This window comes from Prosopis cineraria, unplaced genomic scaffold, assembly GCF_029017545.1.
Source record: "Prosopis cineraria cultivar Desert tree isolate PC_DT_omini unplaced genomic scaffold, ASM2901754v1 PC4, whole genome shotgun sequence".
NCBI classification, from domain to species: domain Eukaryota; kingdom Viridiplantae; phylum Streptophyta; class Magnoliopsida; order Fabales; family Fabaceae; genus Prosopis; species Prosopis cineraria.
Window position 1 is genome coordinate 34455414 of NW_026555335.1, and position 27652 is coordinate 34483065.

Here is a 27652-nt window from a genome sequence, read left to right on the forward strand (position 1 = left end):
AAACCTAGTCAAAACCGCGTATTAGCTAAGATAAATCGGTGCATGCTTCTATATTTTTTAATAGCCCATTGGGAAGCTTCTACTGGTTGCTTCTCAGTGTTAATACAGTGTCAGTGGAAAAATAATCTCTGATAAACAGCCAATTGGTGAAGGTACTATATGCTTCTCAGATTAAATAATGAGCAACGTGGTACGTCGCACCCGATTACTGGCTACTGCATTACGCAAGAGTTTGGAATTTGGTGGCCACCCCACCTGGACTGGGTTATTTTTCCACGGACCAATTTAAATTTCTATTAAATAGTAATGCTGCTGATCTATGCATCATTTATCATCATAAAATATTATGAGACGCTACGCGGTGTTGGACCAATCCTTCTAAACCAAATTATATCTCACAGTTTTGAGACAATTGATCAAGGAAATTCATAGACAGAGACATACTCACATCCATGGAGTTTGCTGGGGAAAATTCCTCCGGTGAACTCACCCTACCTGAGCAGACACAGGAGCCGCCATTGACATTTGCTGGAGTACAGGTATGGCACCACACCTTCCTTCCTTTGATCTATCGTTACTCATCCCGCCACTTTTCAACGGAGCTAGGTTCTGATGCAGGAGTACTACTACAAGGGTTTTTATCCAATTTTCAAGGTATAAGTCACCGCCTTTTCCTACTTTGTATATCTAACAAATTAACTCACGGATTATATGCTGATGTTTAAACACAATACCACTACAAAACTCAAGACATTACAACATCTTTATTCATCTTTCTAAATTCAAACTCTAGCAATCAACCACCATTCTAAATATGTGAGTTATTACTCAAGTAACCACCAATACTAGCATGCACACGTCTTTGTATGTATCATCAATTCAATGATTTAAATTGAAACAATCATACCAAAAAAAAAATTGAAAAAATCACTTGTGATATTACTACTTACATTTGTACATGATGGTGAATAATACTCAGAAAGCGGCACATTACGCGAGCAGTTCAACCGACCCCGCATTCACAGCTTATCCGGTAAGGCAACATCAAGAACTTTGTTGTTTCTTTTTTGGTTTTTTGTTTTTCGTTTTATTTTGGAATGACCCTTTGCTTCATGAACTCGAAACTGTAAATGGTAAATTTGCATTACGCAGTTTCTAGAACCTATATTGCACAGATACTGATATACATATTGGATATAATACCTATCCGATATATCGATACTTTTATTTTTAAAAATATAAAATACGATCCGTGCAAATATATTTATCAAAATCATAAAAATATTAAAAATATAATTTTAATTTAGAAAACATCCAACCTAGCATATATATATATATATATATATATAGTTCTTTATAGTATTATCAATCAAAACATAATCATTAATTATATTTTTATTTTATTTCTACTTAATTGCTTGCCACCTAATCTCTACTGATACTTTCATGCTTAGAGTTTATATGCCAAAAAATTATATTCCTACTTTTTTATAACTAAAAATATAATTTTTATCCTTTCATTATGTCTAAAAATTTTTTTAAGAAAAATCTAATCTTTTACTTTAAAAGAAAATTACAAAAATATATTAGAAAAAAAAATTAATATCACAATATTTAATAAAATTTAATTTCTTAAAAATAACTTTAAAGTATTGGCTTTAAAGTGTCAAGTCACAATTTAAAAATATTGAATATGTATCAAAAATTTAAAAAATTATATTACTATATTCTATGGTTTGAAGAAGTCTCCGATATTGATATCGATATGTGTGGGAATTTGAAATATAAGTGCTTTATAGTTTAGAATTTATGGGTATCCCTAGCATTTCAATTTGAACCAGCAAGAACAAGGAAACAACCCGAAGTTAGCTATGAGGCAGGGCGTCGCCTTTTGCCCCTTGATCAATCGTTAATATTCAAGTATTAATATAATTATTTCTGGATAATTTTATGTTATTTTTTAATCAAGTAAATGATCAAAATAAACTTTTGTTAATAACATATAAGAACAAAGTTGCACAGTACCATTTTCAATTATTAAATAGAGGGGAGAGGAAACATTTTAAGGAAGGGGACGAGAGGGATTTTAATAATATCTTGTTTGGTTCCAAGAGGGGAGGGGATGTAAACTAACAATAAACTGACCATTATATTTATGTTAAATTTAAATATAATTGTTTTTTTAATGAAAACAGTTATATTAAAATTTATCAATTACAATTTTAAAAATGTCTAAAGTTTCAGCTGAGAAATATTAGACTTTCACCTTTCTATTATACAAATTTTATTATTTATTATAATAATGTTATTATTAGTTTATTTCTTTAAGAAAAAATTATTTGGTATCATAACTAGCTTGGATCTTAGTATATTAATTTAAATTGAAGATATATTTATGAAGCCATATTAAGTAATGAGTTTCTTTAAAACTTGACTATATATATATATATATATTTGTGAGATATACAGATTTTTTTTTGAAAGCAGAGATATGCGGAATTGAAGGCCAATGTTCTTGACCTCTTGAGGCCAGCTGTAAAAAACAGTCACTATTTATTCAGTGTTTCGTTCCTACTGTTCTAGAACTGAGATTTCCTTTTTTAAAAAAAAAAATAATAAGAAATAGATTTGATGAATGACCATAGAACAAAACAAGAAATCTGGAAAAACTACAAAGAGAGTATATAATAAAACTCGAGGTATGGCACCATGCACCTTTCAACCACCACTTTTCAACCGAGCTTGGTTTATACCACAGGATCTGCTGATAAAGAAACAAGTAGAAAGGGCACTAGCTGCATCCTACGCATTGCAGGCATAAGTCCCCACCTTTTCCTATTTTGCATATCAAACAAATTAATTCTTGGATTATATGCTCGTGTTTAAACATAATATCATTGCAAAACATAAGACATTGCAGCACCTTCATTCATCACTAGTGCTGCTTTCTGGATTAAATCTCAAGCAATAAATCAACCATTCTAATTATATGCAAGTTATTACTTAATACAAGCATGCATGCATGTCTTTGTATACATCACTTAATAACTTTAGGATTATGTTTCAATGATCTAAATTGAAACAATCATATTATAAATGCAAAAATCACTTATGTGATATTACTATGTGCATTTGTGCATGATACTGAATTATACTCAAAAATGCAAAAAACTATATTGACAAGAACCTGCTGTTCAATAGTGCATGTTATCACCGAGAAAACAATATCCAATCGGTCAATCCACTCCCCAAGTCTATTTCTATGGAACCGTTGAAGTGGGGAGGATTCAATATCTCATGAACTTCTTGAGTGCAAGATCAATTGAGCTTTCTTGCTCTTTCTCCCTAAACCTCATTGTACGTGCTAGCCTCTTTAGTACACTCTCCTAATAGTACTTATCATCCTCTTTAGTACACTCTCCTAATAGTACTTATCATCCTCACGCCCATGCATTTCCTTTGGCATCTCCTTATGCTTTTCTTCTCATGGTTTCCTCTTGTCTTCTCAACAGTTTTACTACACTCCTCGTCGGGCTTCTTGACGAGGATTCTATTATGCTCATCTAATCTTCTCTCAATTCTCTTCATCATTGCCCTTAATTCAAGCAGTACATCATCATTGCCTATATAAGGTATTGGTTGTTTTCCACGAACTAGTTCTCAAAACTAAAACTCTTTAAACCCCTTCTTCTCTACTGAGATTGAAAATGAAGGCAAAAAGATTGAAGAGATTAATGCTTTACGAGCTTCATAAGTATAAAAATAAACAGTGTTGGATGGTTCTTTTTTTATAATAAAGGTTACCTAATGCTTCTTTGAAAATTGTTCATGGCTAAATTTATACTTTTACCATGCTAACGTGTCATTGTGAGCCCCACATAATGTCCTTTAGTTGAAATTAACGGTGGGCTACTAGATGCTCCATATTTTAAAGTTTGTTATTTATTTTGCACCATCTAATAGTTTAAGCTACCATATGCTCTTCAAAAAATAGTATATGGCCAAATTTACACCTTTACCTTTTAAATATTACATATAAAGTTGCACTATGACTTATAAATAGAATCAAATGGATATTCTAAAATGTACATTATAAATGGGAGTGGAGGGAGTATGTAACATCCCAATATAAATTTTAATAGTTAATTTGGGTTAATAGAAAATTTAAAAAAAAATAATTTTAAAAAAAATAAAAAAAATAATAATAAAATAATATTATTAAATTATTATTATAATAATAAAAAAAAGGTGTGAAAACAAGAAAGAAAGGAAGAAGAAGAAGAAAACGAATTTGCTTCGTCCGCCGCCTCAACAGTAACAATAATAAAATAATAATAAAAAAAAGAAGAAGAAGAGAGAGAAAATAATTTAAAAAAATGTGGGACCCACTGAATTTTTATAAAAACTCACCTTCCTTCATTTCCTCATTCATTCCTGCGCGCGAGCTGAGGCGGAGAGAACGCGAGTCACCGGTGCGAAATATCTAAATTTTTAAGGTAAGAGTTTTTAATAGGATATTTAGGGTGTGATTTTAAGCTTTTCAAGACTAAGCAAGTGTTCTAAAAATTTTTCTTAGTCATCTTTCTTCTTTAGTTTCTGAGTTTGTAGTGGTAGAAAATTTAAGATCTGGAAGAGGGATGAATTTATGTTGAATAAATATGGTTTTTGAGGTTGTCAGTAGTATAATAAATGTTATAGAGTATAAATTTGTTAATGATCTTTGAATTTATGGCTTATGGATCAAATTCTAAACTAGATCTGAAAATATATGTTGATTTATTGAGGTTTAAATGATTATTTGGGATGAGAAATGAATTATTATGGTTATAGGATTATGATTCTAAGTTAGAGACTTAATTTTTAATTTTTGGGTATTTTAGGTACGAATTTATAAAATAAAAAGAAAATTTTGATAATAGAAATTAGTTTAAAATTTGATTTTTAGATTATCAATGTTTATTGATAATTAAAAGAGGAGTTAAAAATTATACTTAATAGTATTAACTATAGATTTGTATTAAGATTGAGATTAGGAATTATGTTATATTTTTAATTCTATTATTAGAATTATTTTATTAGTTTCAAAAATTGAAACTAATATTTATAAATAATATGTTATTTGTAGATTGTATTACTGGTGAAGATTGTGGTGAGAGAGAAATTTTAAGGAATAATTTATTGAAAAAGCCACAAGGTAACCATGCTTTTAATTTGTGATTAGTGTTATTTCATGTTAATTGGGTGATTATTGAGAAAATTATGAATTTTGTAATATTGTATAATTGTGCAATATTATTATGAATTTGTTTAATTATTGTGGGAGGTGTTGGGAGACTTGCTATTGTTGTTGTATTTATGTGCCACGTGGTACGCCCCTATTGGAGCTCAATAGGTGGTTTGTAAGGGCTCGGGCTAATCTACCTTTGGCCGGGTAATTTAGTACCGAGTGAGGGCTACGGCTCGAGGTTAATGGAGGGATATAAGGATGGTTGTTTGTGTTTATTATAATATTTCTTATATTTGTTGGAATTATATTATTTTTAATTCTCACTTAGTAAGCACACACTTAACTGTTTGTATACACTATCATAAATTGGCTTTGGTTACTGGGACTTTTGAGTCTCATTATGTGGTTAACAATTTTCAGGAGAAGAGCCACGAGTGACACGTGGAGGAGTCCCAGAGGCTTAGTGGTATAGATCCACTGTCTCTTTTGGGTATTTAATTTATGATTTATAATGTGTTATATTGCCAATATTAGGGCTTTTTGTTTATTGTCAATTATATGAATATATAAATGTAATCATGCCTTTCAAACTATTTCTATTTTTAGTACAATTTGGATGACTGTAATTTTAATATTTGGTTTACTTTGGATTGGTTAAAATGGCATGATTATAAGGCCAAATAACTGGTTTGTGTTGAAAATTTATTAAATTGCTTATTTTACTTGTTGGGAGTATAAGGATGGACTAATGTGATTTAGTTTACTTGTTGGGAGTATAAGGATGGACAAATGTGATTTAGCCTAATGGCATGTGGGAGGTAAAAATTTATCTGAAATGTTATAGTGTGTGAGTTGAAGCCAGTTATAAAATATTTTATATCGAAATTATTGATATAAAAATGTGTTGGGTGGCTGTAACCCAACTATGGTTGAGTTAAATTATTAAAAAAAAAAATTTTGGTGTGTTACAAATTTTGGTATCAGAGCTACATGTTTCAAATTCTTATAAATTATGAAATTGTTATACATTAACCTAGTTTATTGGCAATATACATTATTAAATCATAATGCTTCTCCATTATTTTTCTTGTCTTGAGATTAGTGTTAACTTAATCATGTGACTTCCATCCTTTAGGAGGGGAGAGATGGTGTCTAAAACTAGGAGAGGTGGCGAAATTGCTGGTGATTCTATAGAGCCAATAGGAAATGACATACCTTCACTGCCACAACCGGAGCCCACAGCAACAAATTGGGCAGGGCGAGCCCATACAGTCACAACTAAGGCAGGATGAGCCAACTATGAGGCAAATGATGGATCTACTATATAATCTTAGTGACCGTATGAAGAGACAAGAAGAAGAGTTGGCCGCTTTAAGACAATATAAGGAGAATGACAACCGAGAGGGAAATGGCCAACAAGAAGGAAGCCATACCAAGGTATTCAATGCGAGCCAATCTGCTGATGAAGGCTTACCTCCTTATTCTCACCATGAGACTAGTCCGAAGAATGTGAGTCTCCACTCTGAGCAACAGACATCCACGATCACAAAGATTTGGAGTACTTTTCGTAAGTTTAATCCTCCTACTTTCGATGGAAATCTTAAGCCAGCGGTGGTTGAAGAATGGATAGATCAATTGGAGAGTATTTTTCGTATGGTTGTGTGCACTTCTAATCAAAAGGTGCAGCTGGCAATATTCCTACTACAGAAGAGTGCTAAGAAATGGTGGGAAACATCAGGACCGAAGGATGATTCCTCTCTTACTTGGGAAGATTTTAAAGCTATATTGTTCGAGAATTATTTTCCTACTGCACTGAGAGCAGAAAAGGAGGCTGAGTTTCATGCATTTCGTCAGGGTGATCTAGATGAGGATGAATTTATTGAACAATTCTCAGAATTATCTAAATACTCCACTTACCTCCAAAAACATGAAGATACGGAGTGGATGGCTGAACGATTACTAGAGAAGGCGAGGCCTGATCTAAGGGAACAGTTAGCCCCTTTTGAGATCAAGACATTCAGTGAAATGTGCAATAAGCTTCGAATAGTTTCTCGGAGGAAGAGAGAGGCTAGATTAGAAGCTGATAGAGAGAGGAGGAAAGAACCTCATGGGAAGCCCCCTATCCACACCAGACCCATTGGTGGAGTAGAGAAGAGGAGCAGTCAAATCTTTGGAGGCTTTAGAAATCAGAAGAAGAAGGGCTACTATCATAAGGGCCAGACCTACAGAGGGAATCAGAGTGGAAGTCAAGGGTCCTATAGGAGCCCAGCTACCTTTAATCCTACTCCTAGTGCTGCTAGTAATCAAGCATGCAGTAAGTGTGGGAAGTTTCATTCTGGTGATTGTTGGGTTTGTTACATCTGTCAGAAGCCTGGTCATATTGCTCGATTCTGCTATCAAAATCAGAATAGGGGTAATGATCAGAGACCTACAGTACCAGCACGAGTGTATGCCCTCTCTGGGCCAGAGGCTGCTAACAACCCTAATGCTATCCGAGGTATAATCCGAATCCTTGATAATGATGTTTGTGCTTTGTTTGATTCGGGTGCTACACACTCTTTTGTGTCTGATGAATGTATGAAAAGATGTAAATTGCCTGTGTGTACCTTACCTTTTGATGTGAAGATTTCTACTCCTGCTGGTTTGACTGTAAGGACTGCTAAGGCATGTCTAAATGTAGAGGTTGAGTATGAGGGTCGAAAGACCACCATAGACCTCATTTGTTTGTCTTTGTCTGGGATTGATGTTATTGTGGGGATGGATTGGTTGTCTGCAAATGGAGCTGTACTTGATTGTCAGAAAAAGAGTGTGTCACTCTTAGCTCTTACTGTAACCCCTATAGAGTCCCAAAGTCCTATGTTGTTGTCTGCAGCTCAAGTAGAACAGTGTATAAGAAAGGGCTGTCAAGCTTTTATGATTTTCTTCTCAATCAAGGCAGAGATTGAAGAAGGTGTAGATCAGATTCCAGTAGTGAGAGAATTCCCTGACGTCTTTCCTACTGAAGTGATCGGTTTGCCTCCAGAACGAGAGGTTGAGTTCTCAATTGAGCTCGTACCTGGTACGGGGCCTATTTCTAAGGCACCCTATAGGATGTCTCCATCGGAGTTAGCTGAGTTGAAGAGACAAATTGAAGAGTTGTTAGAGAAGGGGTTTATCAGACCGAGTGTATCACCATGGGGGTCACCGGTACTGTTTGTGAAAAAGAAAGATGGAAGCCTTAGATTGTGTATTGATTATAGACAATTGAATAAGGTAACCATCAAGAACAAGTACCCCTTACCTCGAATTGATGATTTGTTAGACCAATTAGTCAATTCAGCGGTGTTTTCTAAGATTGATCTAAGATCAGGGTATCATCAATTGAGGGTTAGAGCAGAGGATATCCCTAAAACTGCTTTTAGGACTAGATATGGGCACTATGAGTTCCTAGTGATGCCGTTTGGGTTAACAAATGCCCCAGCTGTCTTCATGGATTATATGAATCGAATCTTCAGGCCTTATCTCGATGAATTTGTTGTAGTCTTTATTGATGACATACTTATTTATTCTCGAGATGAGGTGGACCATGCTAGACATCTTAAAATTGTTTTGGAGATATTAAGAGAGCACAAGCTCTATGCCAAGTTGAGCAAATGTGATTTTTGGCTTAAAGAAGTTAAATTCTTAGGCCATGTTGTTTCAGAAGAAGGGGTAGCGGTGGACCCTAGTAAGATAGATGCAGTGATGAAATGGGAACAACCTCGAAGTGTGACAGAAATTAGAGTTTCTTGGGTCTTGCAGGCTACTATCGTCGTTTCATTAAGGGTTTTTCACAAATTGCAATGCCCTTGACTAAGTTGACCAGGAAAGATGCTCCATTTATTTGGACGAACGAGTGTGAAATTGCATTCCAGGAGCTGAAAAAGAGGTTGACCACCACACCGGTGCTCACCTTACCTGTTCCAACTTCTCCTTATACCTTGTATACTGATGCTTCTAAGAAAGGTTTAGGTTGTGTATTGATGCAGGAGGATCGAGTAGTGGCTTATGCCTCTCGACAGTTGAGGACCTCATGAGGAAAATTACCCTACTCATGACTTGGAGCTTGCTGCTGTGGTATTTGCCTTGAAGATTTGGAGGCACTATCTTTATGGTTCTTCTTTTGAAGTCTTCAGTGACCATAAAAGTTTAAAATATTTGTTTGATCAAAAGGAGCTCAACATGAGACAGCGCAGATGGATTGAGTTTTTGAAGGATTATGACTTTGAGTTGAAGTATCATCCAGGAAAAGCTAACGTAGTCGCCGACGCTCTGAGCAGGAAGCTTGTACATACTGCTCACATGATGGTCAGAGAACATGAATTATGGAGTAGTTTTCATGCAGTAAATGTAGAAGTAGTCGAAAATCGTTTGGCTGCTCTACATATTACTGAATTTGAGAATAATTTTTGGGAAGAAATCAAATTTCGCAGCAGAAGGATGATTATTTGAATAAGATTAGGGTAGAGATTGGGGCTGGAAAGGCTGAACATTTTGATGTGACCGATGATGATGTCGTAAGATATAAAGGTAGAGTATGTGTGCCTAATGATACTCGATTGAAAAATATCCTACTTGAGGAGGCTCATCAGAGTAAATATACCATTCACCCAGGAGCAACTAAGATGTATCATGACTTAAGACGTGGTTGGTGGTGGCCAAGGATGAAGAGAGATGTAACTGAACATGTAACTCATTGTTTGACTTGTCAGAAAGTCAAAATTGAGCATCAGAAACCAGCCGGGATGCTACAGTCTCTTGATATTCCAGAGTGGAAATGGGACAGCATTTCTATGGACTTCATTACAGGATTGCCTAGAACATCTTCTGGTTATGACACTATATGGGTAATCGTAGATCGACTCACCAAATCAGCTCATTTTCTGGCTACTAATATCAAGTATTCTCTCGAAAAATTAACTGAAATCTACATAAGAGAAGTGGTGAGATTGCATGGAGTGCCAACAAATATTGTATCTGATCGTGATCCGAGATTCACATCAAACTTTTGGAAGTCATTACAGGAAGCCATGGGTACTCGTCTGAGTTTTAGCACTGCTTACCACCCCCAGACCGATGGGCAAACAGAACGAACCATACAAACTCTTGAAGACATGTTAAGAGCGTGTGCCATTGAGCTTAGAGGTAATTGGGATAGTCACTTGCCATTAGCTGAATTTGCCTACAATAATAGTTTTCATTCTAGCATTCAGATGGCACCTTATGAGGCATTGTATGGAAGAAAATGTAGATCGCCACTGTGTTGGACAGAATTAAGTGAGAGAACTGTTTTGGGGCCAGACATTGTTGATGAGACTACCCAAAAGATTGCTTTAATCAAGCAAAAATTACTCACAGCTCAAAGTAGACAAAAGAGTTATGCGGATAAGAGGAGAAGACCGCTTGAGTTTGAAGTAGGTGACCATGTATTTTTGAAAATCTCTCCAATAACTGGTGTTGGAAGAGCTATTAAGGCTAAGAAGTTGACACCAAGGTTTATGGGGCCTTTTGAGATCTTAAAACGAGTTGGACCAGTAGCATACCAAGTAGCATTACCACCCCAAATTGCTGGAATACACAACGTATTCCATGTGTCACAACTGAAAAAGTATCAACCACATCCTTTCCATATAATTGAACCCGAGGAAATTGAACTCAGGGAGAATTTGACATTCAAAGCTGAACCAGAAAGGATTGTGGATTACAAGGACAAGCAATTAAGAAACAAGACCATTAGATTGGTTAAAGTAATTTGGAAGGGCACGACTCCAGGTGATGCTACGTGGGAGACCGAGGACAGTATGCGACGTGATTATCCTCGTCTTTTTGATTAAGTAAGTAGTTAATAGTTACTAATTTTAAATTTTGAGGACAAAATTTCTAAAAGGAGGGGAGAATTGTAACATCCCAATATAAATTTTAATAGTTAATTTGGGTTAATAGAAAATTTAAAAAAAATAATTTTAAAAAAAAATAAAAAAAATAATAATAAAATAATATTATTAAATTATTATTATAATAATAAAAAAAAAGGTGTGAAAACAAGAAAGAAAGGAAGAAGAAGAAGAAAACGAATTTGCTTCGTCCGCCGCCTCAACAGTAACAATAATAAAATAATAATAAAAAAAGAAGAAGAAGAGAGAGAAAATAATTAAAAAAAATATGGGACCCACTGAATTTTTATAAAAACTCACCTTCCTTCATTTCCTCATTCATTCCTGCGCGCGAGCTGAGGCGGAGAGAACGCGAGTCACCGGTGCGAAATATCTAAATTTTTAAGGTAAGAGTTTTTAATAGGATATTTAGGGTGTGATTTTAAGCTTTTCAAGACTAAGTAAGTGTTCTAAAAATTTTTCTTAGTCATCTTTCTTCTTTAGTTTCTGAGTTTGTAGTGGTAGAAAATTTAAGATCTGGAAGAGGGATGAATTTATGTTGAATAAATATAGTTTTTGAGGTTGTCAGTAGTATAATAAATGTTATAGAGTATAAATTTGTTAATGATCTTTGAATTTATGGCTTATGGATCAAATTCTAAACTAGATCTGAAAATATATGTTGATTTATTGAGGTTTAGATGATTATTTGGGATGAGAAATGAATTATTATGGTTATAGGATTATGATTCTAAGCTAGAGACTTAATTTTTAATTTTTGGGTATTTTAGGTACGAATTTATAAAATAAAAAGAAAATTTTGATAATAGAAATTAGTTTAAAATTTGATTTTTAGATTATCAATGTTTATTGATAATTAAAAGAGGAGTTAAAAATTATACTTAATAGTATTAACTATAGATTTGTATTAAGATTGAGATTAGGAATTATGTTATATTTTTAATTCTATTATTAGAATTATTTTATTAGTTTCAAAAATTGAAACTAATATTTATAAATAATATGTTATTTGTAGATTGTATTACTGGTGAAGATTGTGGTGAGAGAGAAATTTTAAGGAATAATTTATTGAAAAAGCCACAAGGTAACCATGCTTTTAATTTGTGATTAGTGTTATTTCATGTTAATTGGGTGATTATTGAGAAAATTATGAATTTTGTAATATTGTATAATTGTGCAATATTATTATGAATTTGTTTAATTATTATGGGAGGTGTTGGGAGACTTGCTATTGTTGTTGTATTTATGTGCCACGTGGTACGCCCCTATTGGAGCTCAATAGGTGGTTTGTAAGGGCTCGGGCTAATCTACCTTTGGCCGGGTAATTTAGTACCGAGTGAGGGCTACGGCTCGAGGTTAATGGAGGGATATAAGGATGGTTGTTTGTATTTATTATAATATTTCTTATATTTGTTGGAATTATATTATTTTTAATTCTCACTTAGTAAGCACACACTTAACTGTTTGTATACACTATCATAAATTGGCTTTGGTTACTGGGACTTTTGAGTCTCATTATGTGGTTAACAATTTTCAGGAGAAGAGCCACGAGTGACACGTGGAGGAGTCCCAAAGGCTTAGTGGTATAGATCCACTGTCTCTTTTGGGTATTTAATTTATGATTTATAATGTGTTATATTGCCAATATTAGGGCTTTTTGTTTATTGTCAATTATATGAATATATAAATGTAATCATGCCTTTCAAACTATTTCTATTTTTAGTACAATTTGGATGACTGTAATTTTAATATTTGGTTTACTTTGGATTGGTTAAAATGGCATGATTATAAGGCCAAATAACTGGTTTGTGTTAAAAATTTATTAAATTGCTTATTTTACTTGTTGGGAGTATAAGGATGGACTAATGTGATTTAGTTTACTTGTTGGGAGTATAAGGATAGACAAATGTGATTTAGCCTAATGGCATGTGGGAGGTAAAAATTTATCTGAAATGTTATAGTGTGTGAGTTGAAGCCAATTATAAAATATTTTATATCGAAATTATTGATATAAAAATGTGTTGGGTGGCTGTAACCCAACTATGGTTGAGTTAAATTATTAAAAAAAAAAATTTTGGTGTGTTACAGAGTATGTCTTATTTAGACATTCCCTGAAAAGCTGAAAATGCTTTTCTTTCTATTTCATGAGGTAGGGCATCACCTTTCGTCTCTTTGCAACTATCTCACAAAATAACAAACGCACACTTTTTAAAAAATAATCATGGTGTGTAGTCAAACTGTTTGGGATATCTATAATCATCACCATTAACTATCTATAATTATCACTATCAGTTCATTTTAATTCCAAAATTATTTTTAATTGATATAATCAAATGGATTTTCATTTTATTTTGTTTTAAAAATAATTTTAAAAACTATAATATAAAATAATTTTTAAAAATAAAAAATGAGAACAGAAACCAAACTGGCCCTAAGAGCCTATTTGGTTTCTGTTTTTTAAAGTAGTTTTTTATTTTTAAAAACAACAGAAAAAAACTCATTTGAATAAATGTTTTGAGTTTAATTATTTTTAAAACTATTCTCATTTTTTATTTTTTAAAAAAAATATAAGCATCTTGCAGCTATTTTCATTTTATATTTCTTATTTTTAAAATACATCTTGACCAATGATTATCATGAGTCACTACTATTAACTACTAGCAAAAACTGCTTTTCTAAACATATTTTCTTTTTATTTTGTTTTGAAAAATAATTTTAAAAATTATATTGTAAAAAAATTTTAAAAAACAAAAAATTAACGAAATAAACAACCAAACAGACCTATACATGCAAATGACCAATGCTAGCTAGCATGCATACATGTCTGTGTGTGTATCATCAACTTTTAATAACTTAGGATTATATTTTAATTACTTAATAAATGGGAAAATTATATATGTAAATACAAAAAATCACTTACGATGTTGCTACACATATTTGTACATGATGCTGAATAATACTCCATTTCATGTGTGAATAACTGTGATAGAAAAATTTGCAGAGCCCATTTCAGGATGTGGAAAACAACATCGGCAGTTCAACTGCTGTTGAGGTAACGACTTTAGTCCCTTTGCAGTTGTCTGAGAAAGTATATTCCTAATTTCATGTGTCTTAAAAACTTTGATCAGGAAAGCTGTGAATGTTTTTCTTTCCATGTACCCTCTTCATTTGTACATGTCTTCCTTAATAATTCCACGCCTACACGTCTAAATTGCACCCTATTATAAAGGGATCATCTGAAACACCCAACAACAACGAAACGGACATCAGTCAGTGGAAAACAAATGATGATGACCAAGGAATGGGCACGAACGATGAAGATGGAGTTTTTCGTCAACGCATTTTAGCAGCTGTAGAGGTCTTCGTCAGAAAGGTAACCATATTAATTAATAAGTTATATTGTTACATATCCCTTTCTCTTTTATTTATTTATTTATTTATGGCAAAATATAAATTTAATTTGATCCCTATGCTTTTAGTGTATTTTGGTATTATTACTTGTACTTTTAATTTGTTGCTCCGAGTCTCTTAAGTTTATTTGTTTACAACATTAGTCCATATATTTTGAAATATCACTATAAAGACTCTATTATTACTTATTGTATTGACTTGTTAACATTTGAAAAAATTAATCATTTAATCCATGAACTTTGATTCGTTATAACTTAATTTTTATACTTTTTCCCTTACAACTCAGTCCTTATAGTTTCAACCATTTAAATATTGGTCCCTATATTTTAAAAAATAAAATTATAAAGGCTAAAAATATTTTAAACTTTTAATATTTAAAATATTTATAAAGATTAAAAGAGTTTAGTTATTTAAAATATTAGTAATAAATGTTGACATAATTTTAATTTTTATAATTTTATTTTTTAAGATATAGGAATCAATATTTAAATGATTAAAAATATAAGGATTGAGTTACAAGAGTCAAAGTTTAGGGACTGAGTTATAACCAAGTCAAAACTTCAAGGATTAAGTTACAATAAATTAAAATTCAAAGATTAAGTTATAAATGAATCAAAACTACATGAACTAAATGATTAATTTTTTCAAAGCTGCATAACAAATGAGCAGAAGGCAAAAAAAAAAGAATATTAAATAAGAATTCTTAAATATGAATGAATGAATCTTTAGAAATTAGGGCAAACAAACAGAAAGGTTGGTGGCTATTTTGTTCATCTATGTCCAACATATAATAATTTTATTAAAACATAGAATTGATAGAGTTATGTATATATCAGTAAATTTAACTCTATCAATGATGATAAGCACTAACATTGCAAACAAATGATACTTAAGAGGGCTTAGAGCAATGAATAAAACTTGAGTAATTAATTTCAAAATAGGCCAAAAATATAAAAACCAACAACTATATTTCTCTGTATTTACTTTGCATCCTTCTAGCTTGGTCTCTTTTTTGTAATTTAAATTTGAATTTCTTTTCATTTGTTTTCAACTCATCTTATTTTGATCCGAACATAATTGACAGAGATTTAAAAAGACCACACCCTTTACCATTCATTCATGACATTCGTCAACAATAATGAACATTCTCCTCACCTTCTTCCTTAATTTGCTTAACATTCTATCAATTTTCCATTAATTTGATCGTTCTATCCATATTCGGGATATTGGTCATCTATGATAACATTATATTCCCTCAAGTTCTATATTTATTATTCATTTATAATTAATTTCCAAAAATGCTCTGACCTATCTATACTATTTTTTTTCATCTTCTTTTGCTCAATAAGCCACCAATCAAAGGATAATTTTGGACTGTTTTAAAAAGTTCTTAATATTTAATTAAGTTTAACTAATTTGCTTAATCTTAGAAAAGTAGCTACCAAGTAGTTGCAAGAACATCTTTCCCACGCCTAATTATTAATCCTTCCATTTCAAAATATAACCTTTTCTTTTAATTAATATTGGTTCAAAATATAAACAACTTAATAGTTGTAGATATTTTTCTCATTTTACCCATTTATTTTTTAACCTGAATTATTCTTGTGTGAATTCATAATATTCTTCTCACTCATCATTGGCAGTTGGGATTAAAGGGAAAAAAGAAAAACAATACATATTTTTATGAGAATAAAAATTTTATTAATATACAAATTATTGTTAAAAGCTACTTATATTTTACACTAAATATCTTTGTTTTTATCATAATTTCTTCCACTTAACACCCTTAAACTTTAATTATTCTTTTTATATTTCTACCCATCTTTGTTTTTATTATGCTCTTTCGTTGTTTCTTTTTCCTTTTTAACAATACGAATGTGCATTTCTCTAATATCATTTATAATATCTCATCTTTCCAATTTTTTTAGATAATTGACTTCTCATAAAATAAGAGATATTTTAATATCTTGAAATGAAATAGATTTGCATTTTTTATATTTTTAAAAAATAAAAGTGTGTAAGTTTCATGTTTTTATTTTAAAAAATCATTGAAAAAAAAGAAAGCAAAGCTCTTCTATTTGGGGACTTCCAGCAAATGTCAACATATCTCTTATGTTTGGCAGAAATCAATGATCTAAAAAAAATTTGAGAAAACAGGATATTGCAAAAAAAAAAAAAAAACCAGTAAAGAGATGTATATTAGAGACCCTAGCCTTTAAAAGTAATGGATTGATTTATACAAATACAAAGACTTTTCTTTTGATGCTCATCACATGATTAGTAATTTAAAAATGAGAACACTCCAGATTTATAGGTTTTTTTTATATTTTTTAAAATAAAAATTATAAATAATAATAAATTTATTCTATCATCAATATGATAATACATATTTAATCTAAATAATTTAATTTAATATTAAATATTTTTATAATTTTTATAAATTGTAACTTTTTCTTGATTTTTTTAAAAGTGTCAATTTGAAGATTATCTTTATTTTCATTTTTTTAATATTATATGTACTAAAAAAATTTAGAAAAATTTAGAAAAAGTTTAAAATTAAATTTACACTGTCCAAAATACATCTGAATAATTAATTTATAAAAATTATAAAATAATTAATATTAAACTGGGTCATCTAGATTAAATCTTTATTATTCAAATTAATGATAAGATAGATTTATTAAAATTTTATAATTTTTATAATAAATATAAAATAAAAATATAAAAATAAAATTTCAAAATATGAAACATGCTCATCAAGTGATAAGGACCCGTGCTCGAAACCATAAGCGAAAACTATCGCACAGAAATGACCCTCAAAATAATTGGTCTGGCACCTTAAAAGGGTCGCAGAATAACAAGACGATAAAGCCTGAGGGAGAGTTCTCCACCTAAATTTTACATGTGTAATTTACTTTGGTCATCATAGACAATGTCATTCATTATTACTCTATGCTAGTTTCATCTCTTTGACAGATAATCCTTTTGGTTACTTGCTGTTGACAGAGAAGAAAGAAAACAAATGCCCTACCTGTTTCCCAGCACGACCTGCTAGAAGACACATCTCAGCCACACCACTTCTCCTGTGTTATTTCAGATAAACTGCAACCCTTTCATCTCCTAGACCCGATCAGTACCAACAGTTGTCCGGATCCTGGCAACCAAATATTCGTCCCTCACTTACAAATTATTCTTCAAATACTCTGACAGGAGGGGGAGTTTTTTACGGCACTGGTTAATAATGCCATAACATGGTAGGACTTGAGCTCATAGGAGCGCCAACTCAGACATGGAGATCACCTTTTTCACAGCTTCAAGAGCTCGGATCATGTCCTCAAAATTTTGTTCAGAGATAAGGAATGGATCGCAGCTGAGTTGGAACTGTACGACCCTCTAAGCATCCAACACAATGTCCATTTTAGGGATGCAAATGTGGGATAGGAGGGCGTCAGTGGGCACTGCCTCTAGTGCAGTCAGCTGAAGAAAACAAAGTAAGGTCAGCAACGAAGACCAAGGAGAAATTGAAAGGACTAGAAAGAAAAGCTAAACAAGATTATATCTGAATTAGGTCCACGAGTGTTTTGTCTTTGCTTGTGGAAGGAGGAGGAGTATGTGCAGACCAGCGCATAGCCTTCTCCACACACCTCGTAAGAGTGGAAGAGTCAGCTTGACCCCGTACTGAGCCACCTTAAGGAGGGACCAGAGCAACCAAAGCGTCACTCACAGACGTCATCTAGATTGCCTCCAAGGATCTCTCAAAGCTCTTAACTTCTTGAATACTTGATAAGTGGGAGGGAAGGATCAAACTAATTAGGGAGACCATTTGGGGGCCCTCAGTAGCAGCAGGACCTTAGACCCCAAACTCCAACTTATCACTCAGGGCTATAGCGAAACCTTCTCTTTGATCAAGGGTGGCCCCAATGTCTTCTGAATAGCCTGGAGCTGTAGTAAACAAGACAACTCCCAGACCTTCATCACATTCTGTCACCTCTTGGGTCACCTCTTGAGCGACTTTAATTAGGTCCATGGGTGTTGGCTCAGGAGTGGCAGCGGCATGGAAAGTGACCATTTGGAGATTTAAGAGTTGGTTCTCTTTCTCCCCTTGTTGAACAAGACTCACCCTGCCATCGTCAGAATCTACTTACAGGATCATCATCCGTTGGCGCTTATGTGTGCACTTTCCTTTCTGAGCGTGAGGCCGATCAGGAGAGGAGTAGAATAAGGTTGGTCAAGTGGAGGGGGCATCATCTTCCTCCTCCTCTTAGCTTCAAGTGATGGAGATGGGGCCCGCTTTCTCTTGTTAGGAACATCTCCTTTATTAGGATGACTAGAGGAGCTCTTCTTAGCCCTAAGCTTTCTGGAGACCGAGGGAGCAAAAACTTGGGAGGAAGCGTTGTCTTGCTCCATCCCTTGAACTACAGTCCTCAAGGAGGGGGCTGTCTGGGTCTCAAAAATAGCGGGGGCATCAATGTTCCCCCTCAAGAATGTCATTCGTGCATGAGATTGTGTCCAATTACGACATATAAAAAGCAAAGTAGGTTTAGTATAGGGTACAAAATAAGAAGGATAAAATTAAGAGAAATGTGGGAGATAATATTTACTGGTATGGATCTTTATTATATGCCTAAAGCGCTGAGGCCACCATTTGTTGAAGCAGAGGCAGGCATCTCTATCTACAAGTTCTACCTTACACTACCTCTGAGTGGTGAGTGGAATGGCTATATGGTCGATAGCCTCCCTATCCAGCAGCTCCACGCTAATTTGGGGGGATAGGCTCGAGGGATGCATTGGCTCAGTCCAAACTGGCTTGCCACCAGTTGAGGATGGTAAGATTCCAAGTATACCTTGAGAGACTTGGAGGAGGAGTTAGTGTACGACAGCCACATCTTTTAAGGAGTGGTGGCCGAAAGGAAGATCTCATCTCTCAAGGGCTTGGCGAGCTTGTTCTTCTTCTCCACCATATACTTGTACCAGGTGGGAAGGCGGCTATCGAGGATGTTAAAAGCTTTTAAGGTCCTCCTCAAAGACCATCTTTGCTGACAGATGAACTCGAAGAAGTTCTTTAACTCAGCTAGCGGATGACCATCTAGGAGACAAGTGAAGGGGTGGTTGGCACAGGAATTATCTGGAAATGGCTCCTACTAAAGATTGGGGAAGTTGACTGTCGTCCATAACTTCAAAAACCAAACAGGCCCATAAAAGTTTTTGAAGGGTTTCTTGGTTAGCGACTCCCTCATGCCATCGTAGAGACGGCACAAAAATAGTCCTTAAGGCTATTTAGTTGCCGTAGAGCAAGGACTGGGTGATCCTTAGGTACAGTTATACGGGCTTCCCTCCCCACGAGGCTAGGATCCATTGGCTCAGTAAAATCCATATAGAGACCAGATACTTCATAGCAGTGACAGGCTCAGAGGCTAGCTTCTCAGAAAATAGCTCCATAATCTTCGTATAGGAGCCCGCGCTCTTGATCTTACTCTCCAAATCAACAGGGAGGGCGGTGTAGGAGTCGTGCTTCTCAGAGATCGTGTAGAAGTTCTCCTCCCCGGTGATAGGCAACCCCAAGAACATGAAAACATCCCATAGTATAAGGGACATCGGGCTAAGTTGAAGATAAAGGCATTGTAGGCCAGGGCCCAAAAGTTGAGGAGTGCTGTTAAAAGCTCCACGAGGACGTCGACATCGGCTAGAGATAACTGGATCAAGTCATATAGACCCATTTCCTTCCACTGAGGTGTATGTTCTAACTTCAAATGCCTCACCCAGTTAACCCAAGCACGAGGCGACTAGGGTCAGTTTCTAAGCTTTCTGCAAGACAACCCGGGAAGGGCAAGGTCGTCCGGGCCAAGATTAAGTTGCGAATAGAGGGCAGTGGCCATAGGTTTGGTTGAGTGAGGGCGGTGACTTCGGACAAGTCAGGAGAGATTGTCAAATACCTGACATTACTCTTGTTAGAGATTTGGAAACTCAAGATAAAGTGCTGGAAAAAATGAAGCATCGTTAGAATATTTTTTCAATAAAATAGAAGGGCTAAACGTGAAAAGCAAGAAACTTACCAAAAAGTCACTGATTTGTGAAATGATGAATCCTCCTGAAAAGAAATGAATGACTATTAGAATAGGAAACCAATCTAAAGGGAAAAAAGATTTTTCAAACCACTAAATATACACTATCACGAGCCTACTAAGTGGGTTAACTGGGTTCTGGATAATCGCTGGAGAATCTGGCAAACTACCAGCAGAATGAGAAATGGCAAGAGAGAAGGAAGCCATTTGAAAGTTGGGGCAAGAAAAATGCAGCGGACTGAAAACTTGAAGTTCAATAAACGGCAAAGAGGGCAAGAGAAGTGACCAGAATAAAGAAACAACCTTATATCGACCGAGAGCGCTTAGAAGTGAAGCGACGTTTTAATTTTTTCAAACGTGTCACGTGGCTTACATTACCAGCCATTGGCACGCAGGGGGCATTATTTGGACTAAATATGAAACGTCACTCAAATAGGTCACAAGACTAGTTGGACTGAATAATTGAAGCGTCAGGCTCAATATAAACAAAAAGGGCCAGCCCTGAAGTTCTATAAAGGCCATAACAAGTAAACATGCCAAAATCCTGTCAGTTGCAAATATTAGACCATTGGCATGAAAACACGATCATAAGTAATGCCAAAAACTATGCTCAAATAGTTTGATGAAATGGGCTAATTATCAAAAGGGAGAGACCGTGCCATAAGTTTCGCGAGATTCCTGATTCTTCGGCAGAATATGCTAAGTTCCAAGTAAAAGGCTTCCGCTATTCTGACACTATAAATAGAAAGAACAAAATATAGAGGAGACTAGTCAACACTCCATCAAGACTAGCACATTTTACATTCGTTAGCTCTTTTTAGTTTTTAGTTTTTAAGTTTGTAATCTTTTACACCTTAATAAAATCATACACTTGTTCTACTAAAGCTTTATATTTTTTTACATCCGAGCGAACTGTAGTAAGGGAACTCGGGACCCTTTTCATTATCTAGAGACTCAGCATCTCTGGCACACCTTGTATCTATTGTTCAACCACGAACACAAACAATTTTGTATTTTAGTCCCTCTAAACCATAATATATATATATATAGAGAGAGGAAATTTTCTAATAATTTATTTAGCTCCAGTAATTTACTCATATTCATACAAGATTATGTTTTTTTTTATTTTTAACCTTCATACAAGATTATGATTTATTTGTTCTTTTTTGTGGTTTTATTTTGTAATGACCCTTTGCTTCATGAACAGAAGGAAGAAGAAGAAAAACGTCGTCGTCTTTTTCATCATTTTCGCCGTGTGCTGGAATGGCGCCATACCCAAGAAAGGCATCCTCAGAACGAATTACACAGCTTCTGGAAAACGGTAACATCACATCCTCTTCAATTTATCATGGGTTTGCGTGTACGATTAATTAGTTAGTTCGTTACTATGAACAAAACTATGGTTCCGGGAAAAAATAAGGTGAAGAGAAAAAAAGGATGAAAATTATTGAATCTCTTTGAAGAAGTGACTCATGAGATTTATAGTCCAAAAAGTGTCAACTATGTTTATTCCACAGCTAATTGAGAGTCACAGGCCTGGTTGTCCAATAGGGCTAGCAAGTGAACCAAATGCTTCCCCTTGTGAGGAACGTACAAGTCACCACCTTTTCCTACTTTGCATATCTAACAAACTAACTCTTGGATCATATGCTGATGTTTAAACACGCAAAACTCTAGACATTACAACACTTGTATTCATCGTCATCATTGTTGCTTTCTGAATCAAATCTCAGAAGCAATAAACAGCCATTCAAAGGGGTTGTTTGTTTTCTGTTTTTAAAAATTATTTTTTGTTTTTGAAAATAAAAAAATTTAAACATTTATTTGGATAAGTGCTTTTCATTTAATTATTTTTAAAAACTGTTTTTCATTTTAAAAAAAAAACAAAAAAAATGAAAACAGCTTTGTTTTCGTTTTATTTTTCTTATTTTAAAAATCTATTAAATTTAATTATTAAAAATTATAGTTACTTTCATCAATTTATATTATTAATCATCATCATTAACTACTATAATCATTACTGTCAGTCATTTTTTAATTCTAAAATTATTTTTTAGTTGATATAACCAAATATATTTTTATTTTATTTTGTTTTAAAAATAATTTTAAAAACTATATTATAAAATAATTTTTAAAAATAAGAAATGAGAACAGAAACCAAACAGACCCTAAAAGCCTATTTGGTTTCTGTTTTTAAAAATAGTTGTTTGTTTTTAAAAAATAAGAGAAAAAAACCCATTTCAATAAATATTTTGAGTTTAATTATTTTTAAAACTATTTTCATTTTTTATTTTTTTTAAAATATAAGCATCTTGCAGCTATTTTGATTTTATATTTCTTTTTTTTAAAATACATCTAGACTAATGATTATCATGAGTCACTACTATTAATTACTAGCGAAAATTGTTTTTAAATTGACATAGCTAAACATAATTTCTTTTTGTTTTGTTTTGAAAAATAATTTTAAAAATTATATTATAAAACAATTTTTAAAAACAAAAATTTAATGAAATAAACAACCAAACAGACCTATGCATGCAAATGACCAATGCTAGCTAGCATGCATACATGTCTGTGTGTGTATCATCAACTTTTAATAACTTAGGATTATATTTTAATTATTTAATAAATGGGAAAATTATATATGTAAATACAAAAAATCACTTATGATGTTACTACACATATTTGTACATGATGCTGAATAATACTCCATTTCATGTGTGAATAACTGTGATAGAAACATTTGCAGAGCCAGGATGTGGAAAACAACATCGGCAGTTCAACTGTTGTTGAGGTAACGAATCTAGTCCCTTTGCAGTTGTCTGAGAAAGTATATTCCAAAGTTCATGTGTCTTAAAACACTTTGATCAGGCAAGCTGTGAATGTTTTTCTTTCCATTTACCCTCTTCATTTGTAAATGTCTTCCTTAACAATTCCACGCCTACACATCTAAATTGCACCCTATTATAAAGGGATCATCTGAAACACCCAACAACGACGAAACGGACATCAGTCAGTGGGAAACAAATGATGATGACCAAGGAATGGGCACAAACGATGAAGATGGAGCTTTTCCTCGAGGTGTATTAGCAGTTGTACAGGGCATCATGAGAAAGGTAACCATATTAATTAATTAGTAAGTTATTTTGTTACATATCCCTTTCTCTTTTATTTATTTATTTATTTATGAAAAAATATAAATTTAATTTGATCCCTATGCTTTTAGCGTATTTTGGTATTATTACTTGTACTTTTAATTTGTTGCTCCGAGTCTCTTAAGTTTATTTGTTTACAACATTAGTCCATATATTTTGAAATTTGACTATAAGGACTCTATTATTACTTATTGTATTGACTTGTTAACATTTGAAAAAATTAATCATTTGGTCTTTGAACTTTAATTTATTATAACTTAATTTCTATATTTTGTCTCTCACAACTCAGTCCTTATAGTTTCAACCATTTAAATATTGGTCCCTATATTTTAAAAAATAAAATTATAAAGGTTAAAAATATTTTAAAATTTAATATTTAAAATATTTATAAAAATTAAAAGGGTTTAGTCATTTAAAATATTAGTAATAAATGTTAACATAATTTTAATCTTTATAATTTTATTTTTTAAGATGTAGGGATTAATATTTAAATGATTAAAAATATAAGGATTGAATTGTAAGAGTCAAAGTTTACAAATTGAGTTAGAACAGAGTTAAAACTTTAAGAACTAAGTTACAATAAATTAAAATTTAGAGATTAAGTTATAAATGAATTAAAACTACATGAACTAAATGATTAATTTTTTTCAAAGTTGCATAAAAAATGAGCAGAAGGCAAAAAAAAAAGAATATTAAATAAGAATTCTTAAATATGAAATGAATGAATCTTTAGAAATTAGGGCAAACAAACAGAAAGGTTGGTGGCTATTTCGTTCATCTATTTCCAACATATAATAATTTTATTAAAACATAGAATTGATAGAGTTATGTATATATCAGTAAATTTAACTCTATCAATGATGATAAGGACTAACATTGCAAACAAATGATACTTAAGAGGGCTTAGAGCAATGAATAAAACTTGAGTAATTAATTTCAAAATAGGCTAAAAATATAAAAATCAACAACTGTATTTCTCTTTGTTTACTTTACATCCTTCTAGCTTGGTCTCTTTTGTGTAATTTAAATTTGAATTTCTTTTCATTTGTTTTCAATTCATCTTATTTGATCCGAACATACTTGACACAGATTTAGAAAGACCACATCCCTTTACCATCCATTCATTACATTCGTCAACAATAATGAACATTCTCCTCACCTTTAACTTGATCGTTCTATCCATATTCGGGATATTGGTCATCTATGATAACATTATATTCCCTCAAGTTCTATATTTATTATTCATTTATAATTAATTTCCAAAAATGCTCTGACCTATCTATACTATTTTTTTTCATCTTCTTTTGCTCAATAAGCCACCAATCAAAGGATAATTTTGGACTGTTTTAAAAAGTTATTAATATTTAATTAAGTTTAACTAATTTGCTTAATCTTAGAAAAGTAGCTAGCAAGTAGTTGCAAGAACATCTTTCCCACGCCTAATTGTTAATCCTTCCATTTCAAAATATAACCTTTTCTTTTAATTAATATTGGTTCAAAATATAAACAACTTAATAGTTGTAGATATTTTTCTCATTTTACCCATTTATTTTTTAACCTGAATTATTCTTGTGTGAATTCATAATATTCTTCTCACTCATCATTCGCAGTTGGGATTGAAGGGAAAAAAGAAAAAAAATAAATATTTTTATGAGAATAAAAATTTTATTAATATACAAATTATTTTTAAAAGCTACTTATATTTTACACTAAATATCTTTGTTTTTATCATAATTTCTTCCACTTAACAACCTTAAAGTTTAATTATTCTTTTTATATTTCTACCCATCTTTGTCTTTATTATACTCTTTCGTTGTTTCTTTTTTCTTTTTAACAATACGAATGTGCATTTCTCTAATATCATTTATAATATCTCATCTTTCCAATTTTTTTAGATAATTGACTTCTCATAAAATAAGAGATATTTTAATATCTTGAAATGAAATAGATTTGCATTTTTTATATTTTTAAAAAATAAAAGTGTGTAAGTTTCATGTTTTTATTTTAAAAAATCATTGAAAAAAAGAAAGCAAAGGTCTTCTATTTGGGGACTTCAAGCAAATGTCAACATATCTCTTATTTTAGGTAGAAATCAATGATCTAAAAAAATTTTGAGAAAACAGGATATTGCAAAAAAAAACATTAAAGAAATGTATATTAGAGACCCTAGCCTTTAAAAGTAATGGATTGATTTATACAAATACAAAGACTTTTCTTTTGATGCTCATCACATGATTAGTAATTTAAAAATGAGAACACTCCAGATTTATAGGTTTTTTTAATATTTTTTAAAATAAAAATTATAAATAATAATAAATTTATTCTATCATCAATATGGATAATACAAATTTAATCTAAATAATTTAATTTAATATTAAATATTTTTATAATTTTTATAAATAGTAACTTTTTCTTGATTTTTTTAAAAGTGTCAATTTGAAGATTATCTTTATTTTCAATTTTTAATATTATATGTACTAAAAAAATTTAGAAAAAGTTTAAAATTAAATTTACACTGTCCAAAATACATCTAAATAATTAATGTATAAAAATTATAAAAAAATTAATATTAAACTCGATCATCTAGATTAAATCTTTATTATTCAATTTAATGATAAGATAGATTTATTAAAATTTTATAATTTTTATGATAAATATAAAATAAAAATGTAAAAATAAAATTTCAAAATATAAAACATGCTCATCAAGTGATAAGGACCTGTGCTCGAAACCATAAGCGGAAACTATCGCGCAGAAACGACCCTCAAAATAATTGGTCTGGCACCTTAAAAGTGTCGCAGAATAACAAGACGACAAAGCCTGAGGGAGAGTTCTCCACCTAAATTTTGCATGTGTAATTTACTTTGGTCATCATAGACAATGTCATTCATTATTACTCTATGCTAGTTTCATCTCTTCAACAGATAATCCTTTTGGTTACTTGCTGTTGACAGAGAAGAAAGAAAACAAATGCCCTACCTGTTTCCCAGCACGACCTGCTGGAAGACACATCTCAGCCACACTACTTCTCCTGTGTTATTCCAGATAAAGTGCAACCCTTTCATTTGATCGTGTTCAACTTCGGTGGCGAGCTAATGAAAGCGGCAAATTATGACTTCTTTGCTAACTACAAATCTATGAGCACTAGTGAGAACTCCACGGTATCACTAGCTGATGCCTTTATCAAGTCTACAAGGGACATGGTACCAATGAGCTTTTTCTTGATGTTATGGGCAAGTGTTATTTATTTCAATAAGCCATTCCGTGGTAAGAAGGCCACATGGAAGCTTCTGTTAACCCTCGTCTATTTCTTTGGGGAGCCGCTACTGAGAACGGCACCTCATCAGGTCAACGTCATAATCCGGGGCAGTTTTGAGATTCCAGTCTACTGGTTTACAGTTTTGGGAGCTATTGGATTCTCCCTTCTCGAGGCTCTTTTCATATATTGCCTCCGTTCTATCTGATCAAGACGTATGCGGAAGAGTTTCCCTATACGTTATTGCTTTCGTTCTTTTTGACCATCAATTGAGAATATGGCAAGCAGAATGGTACAGTTTGAACTCGCCTCCCCCCCTCCCAATTGGGATGAGTTGAAATCATTTACAAGGCTATATTATACCCTGTTTCAAACCTCTCTTATGGTGAGGGAAAGGTCCATATATAATATTCCCTCTTTTGGTTTCCGGTTTATATTTATCTCTTTGATTTATTTGTCTTATAATATAGATGACCGTTATATGATATATTTGTGAGCAGTTTAATGAAATGAAAAGTAAAGAACTTATTTAAGCCTAGAAAGACAGACACATGTAACTAAATTAAAAATAATTTATAATCTATTGTGACTTAAATCGTAGCTTCAAAGTTTCATTAGTGCCTTTGAGT

General features: G+C 32.5%; 1 protein-coding gene across 1 annotated transcript; it reads left to right on the forward strand.

The window, feature by feature from the left end:
• Positions 1–389: 389 nt before the first annotated feature.
• LOC129309052 (uncharacterized) lies at positions 390–27448 on the forward strand. The gene is made up of 10 exons (XM_054950396.1): positions 390–539; positions 619–654; positions 980–1033; positions 2759–2815; positions 14141–14191; positions 14369–14512; positions 21820–21933; positions 23362–23406; positions 23585–23728; positions 26722–27448. The coding sequence occupies exons 1-10, from the start codon at positions 453–455 to the stop codon at positions 27229–27231; spliced, it is 1242 nt and encodes a 413-aa protein (XP_054806371.1). The 5' UTR covers positions 390–452; the 3' UTR covers positions 27232–27448.
• The last annotated feature ends 204 nt before the right edge of the window (positions 27449–27652 follow it).

Excerpts from the sequence above, each read along its gene's own strand:
- LOC129309052 (XM_054950396.1), top strand. The coding sequence starts at position 453 with ATGGAGTTTGCTGGGGAAAATTCCTCCGGTGAACTCACCCTACCTGAG. Across the intron at positions 14,192-14,368 it reads GCAGTTCAACTGCTGTTGAG|GGATCATCTGAAACACCCAA; the intron begins GTAACGACTTTA and ends CCTATTATAAAG. Across the intron at positions 14,513-21,819 it reads TAGAGGTCTTCGTCAGAAAG|AAGGAAGAAGAAGAAAAACG; the intron begins GTAACCATATTA and ends CTTCATGAACAG.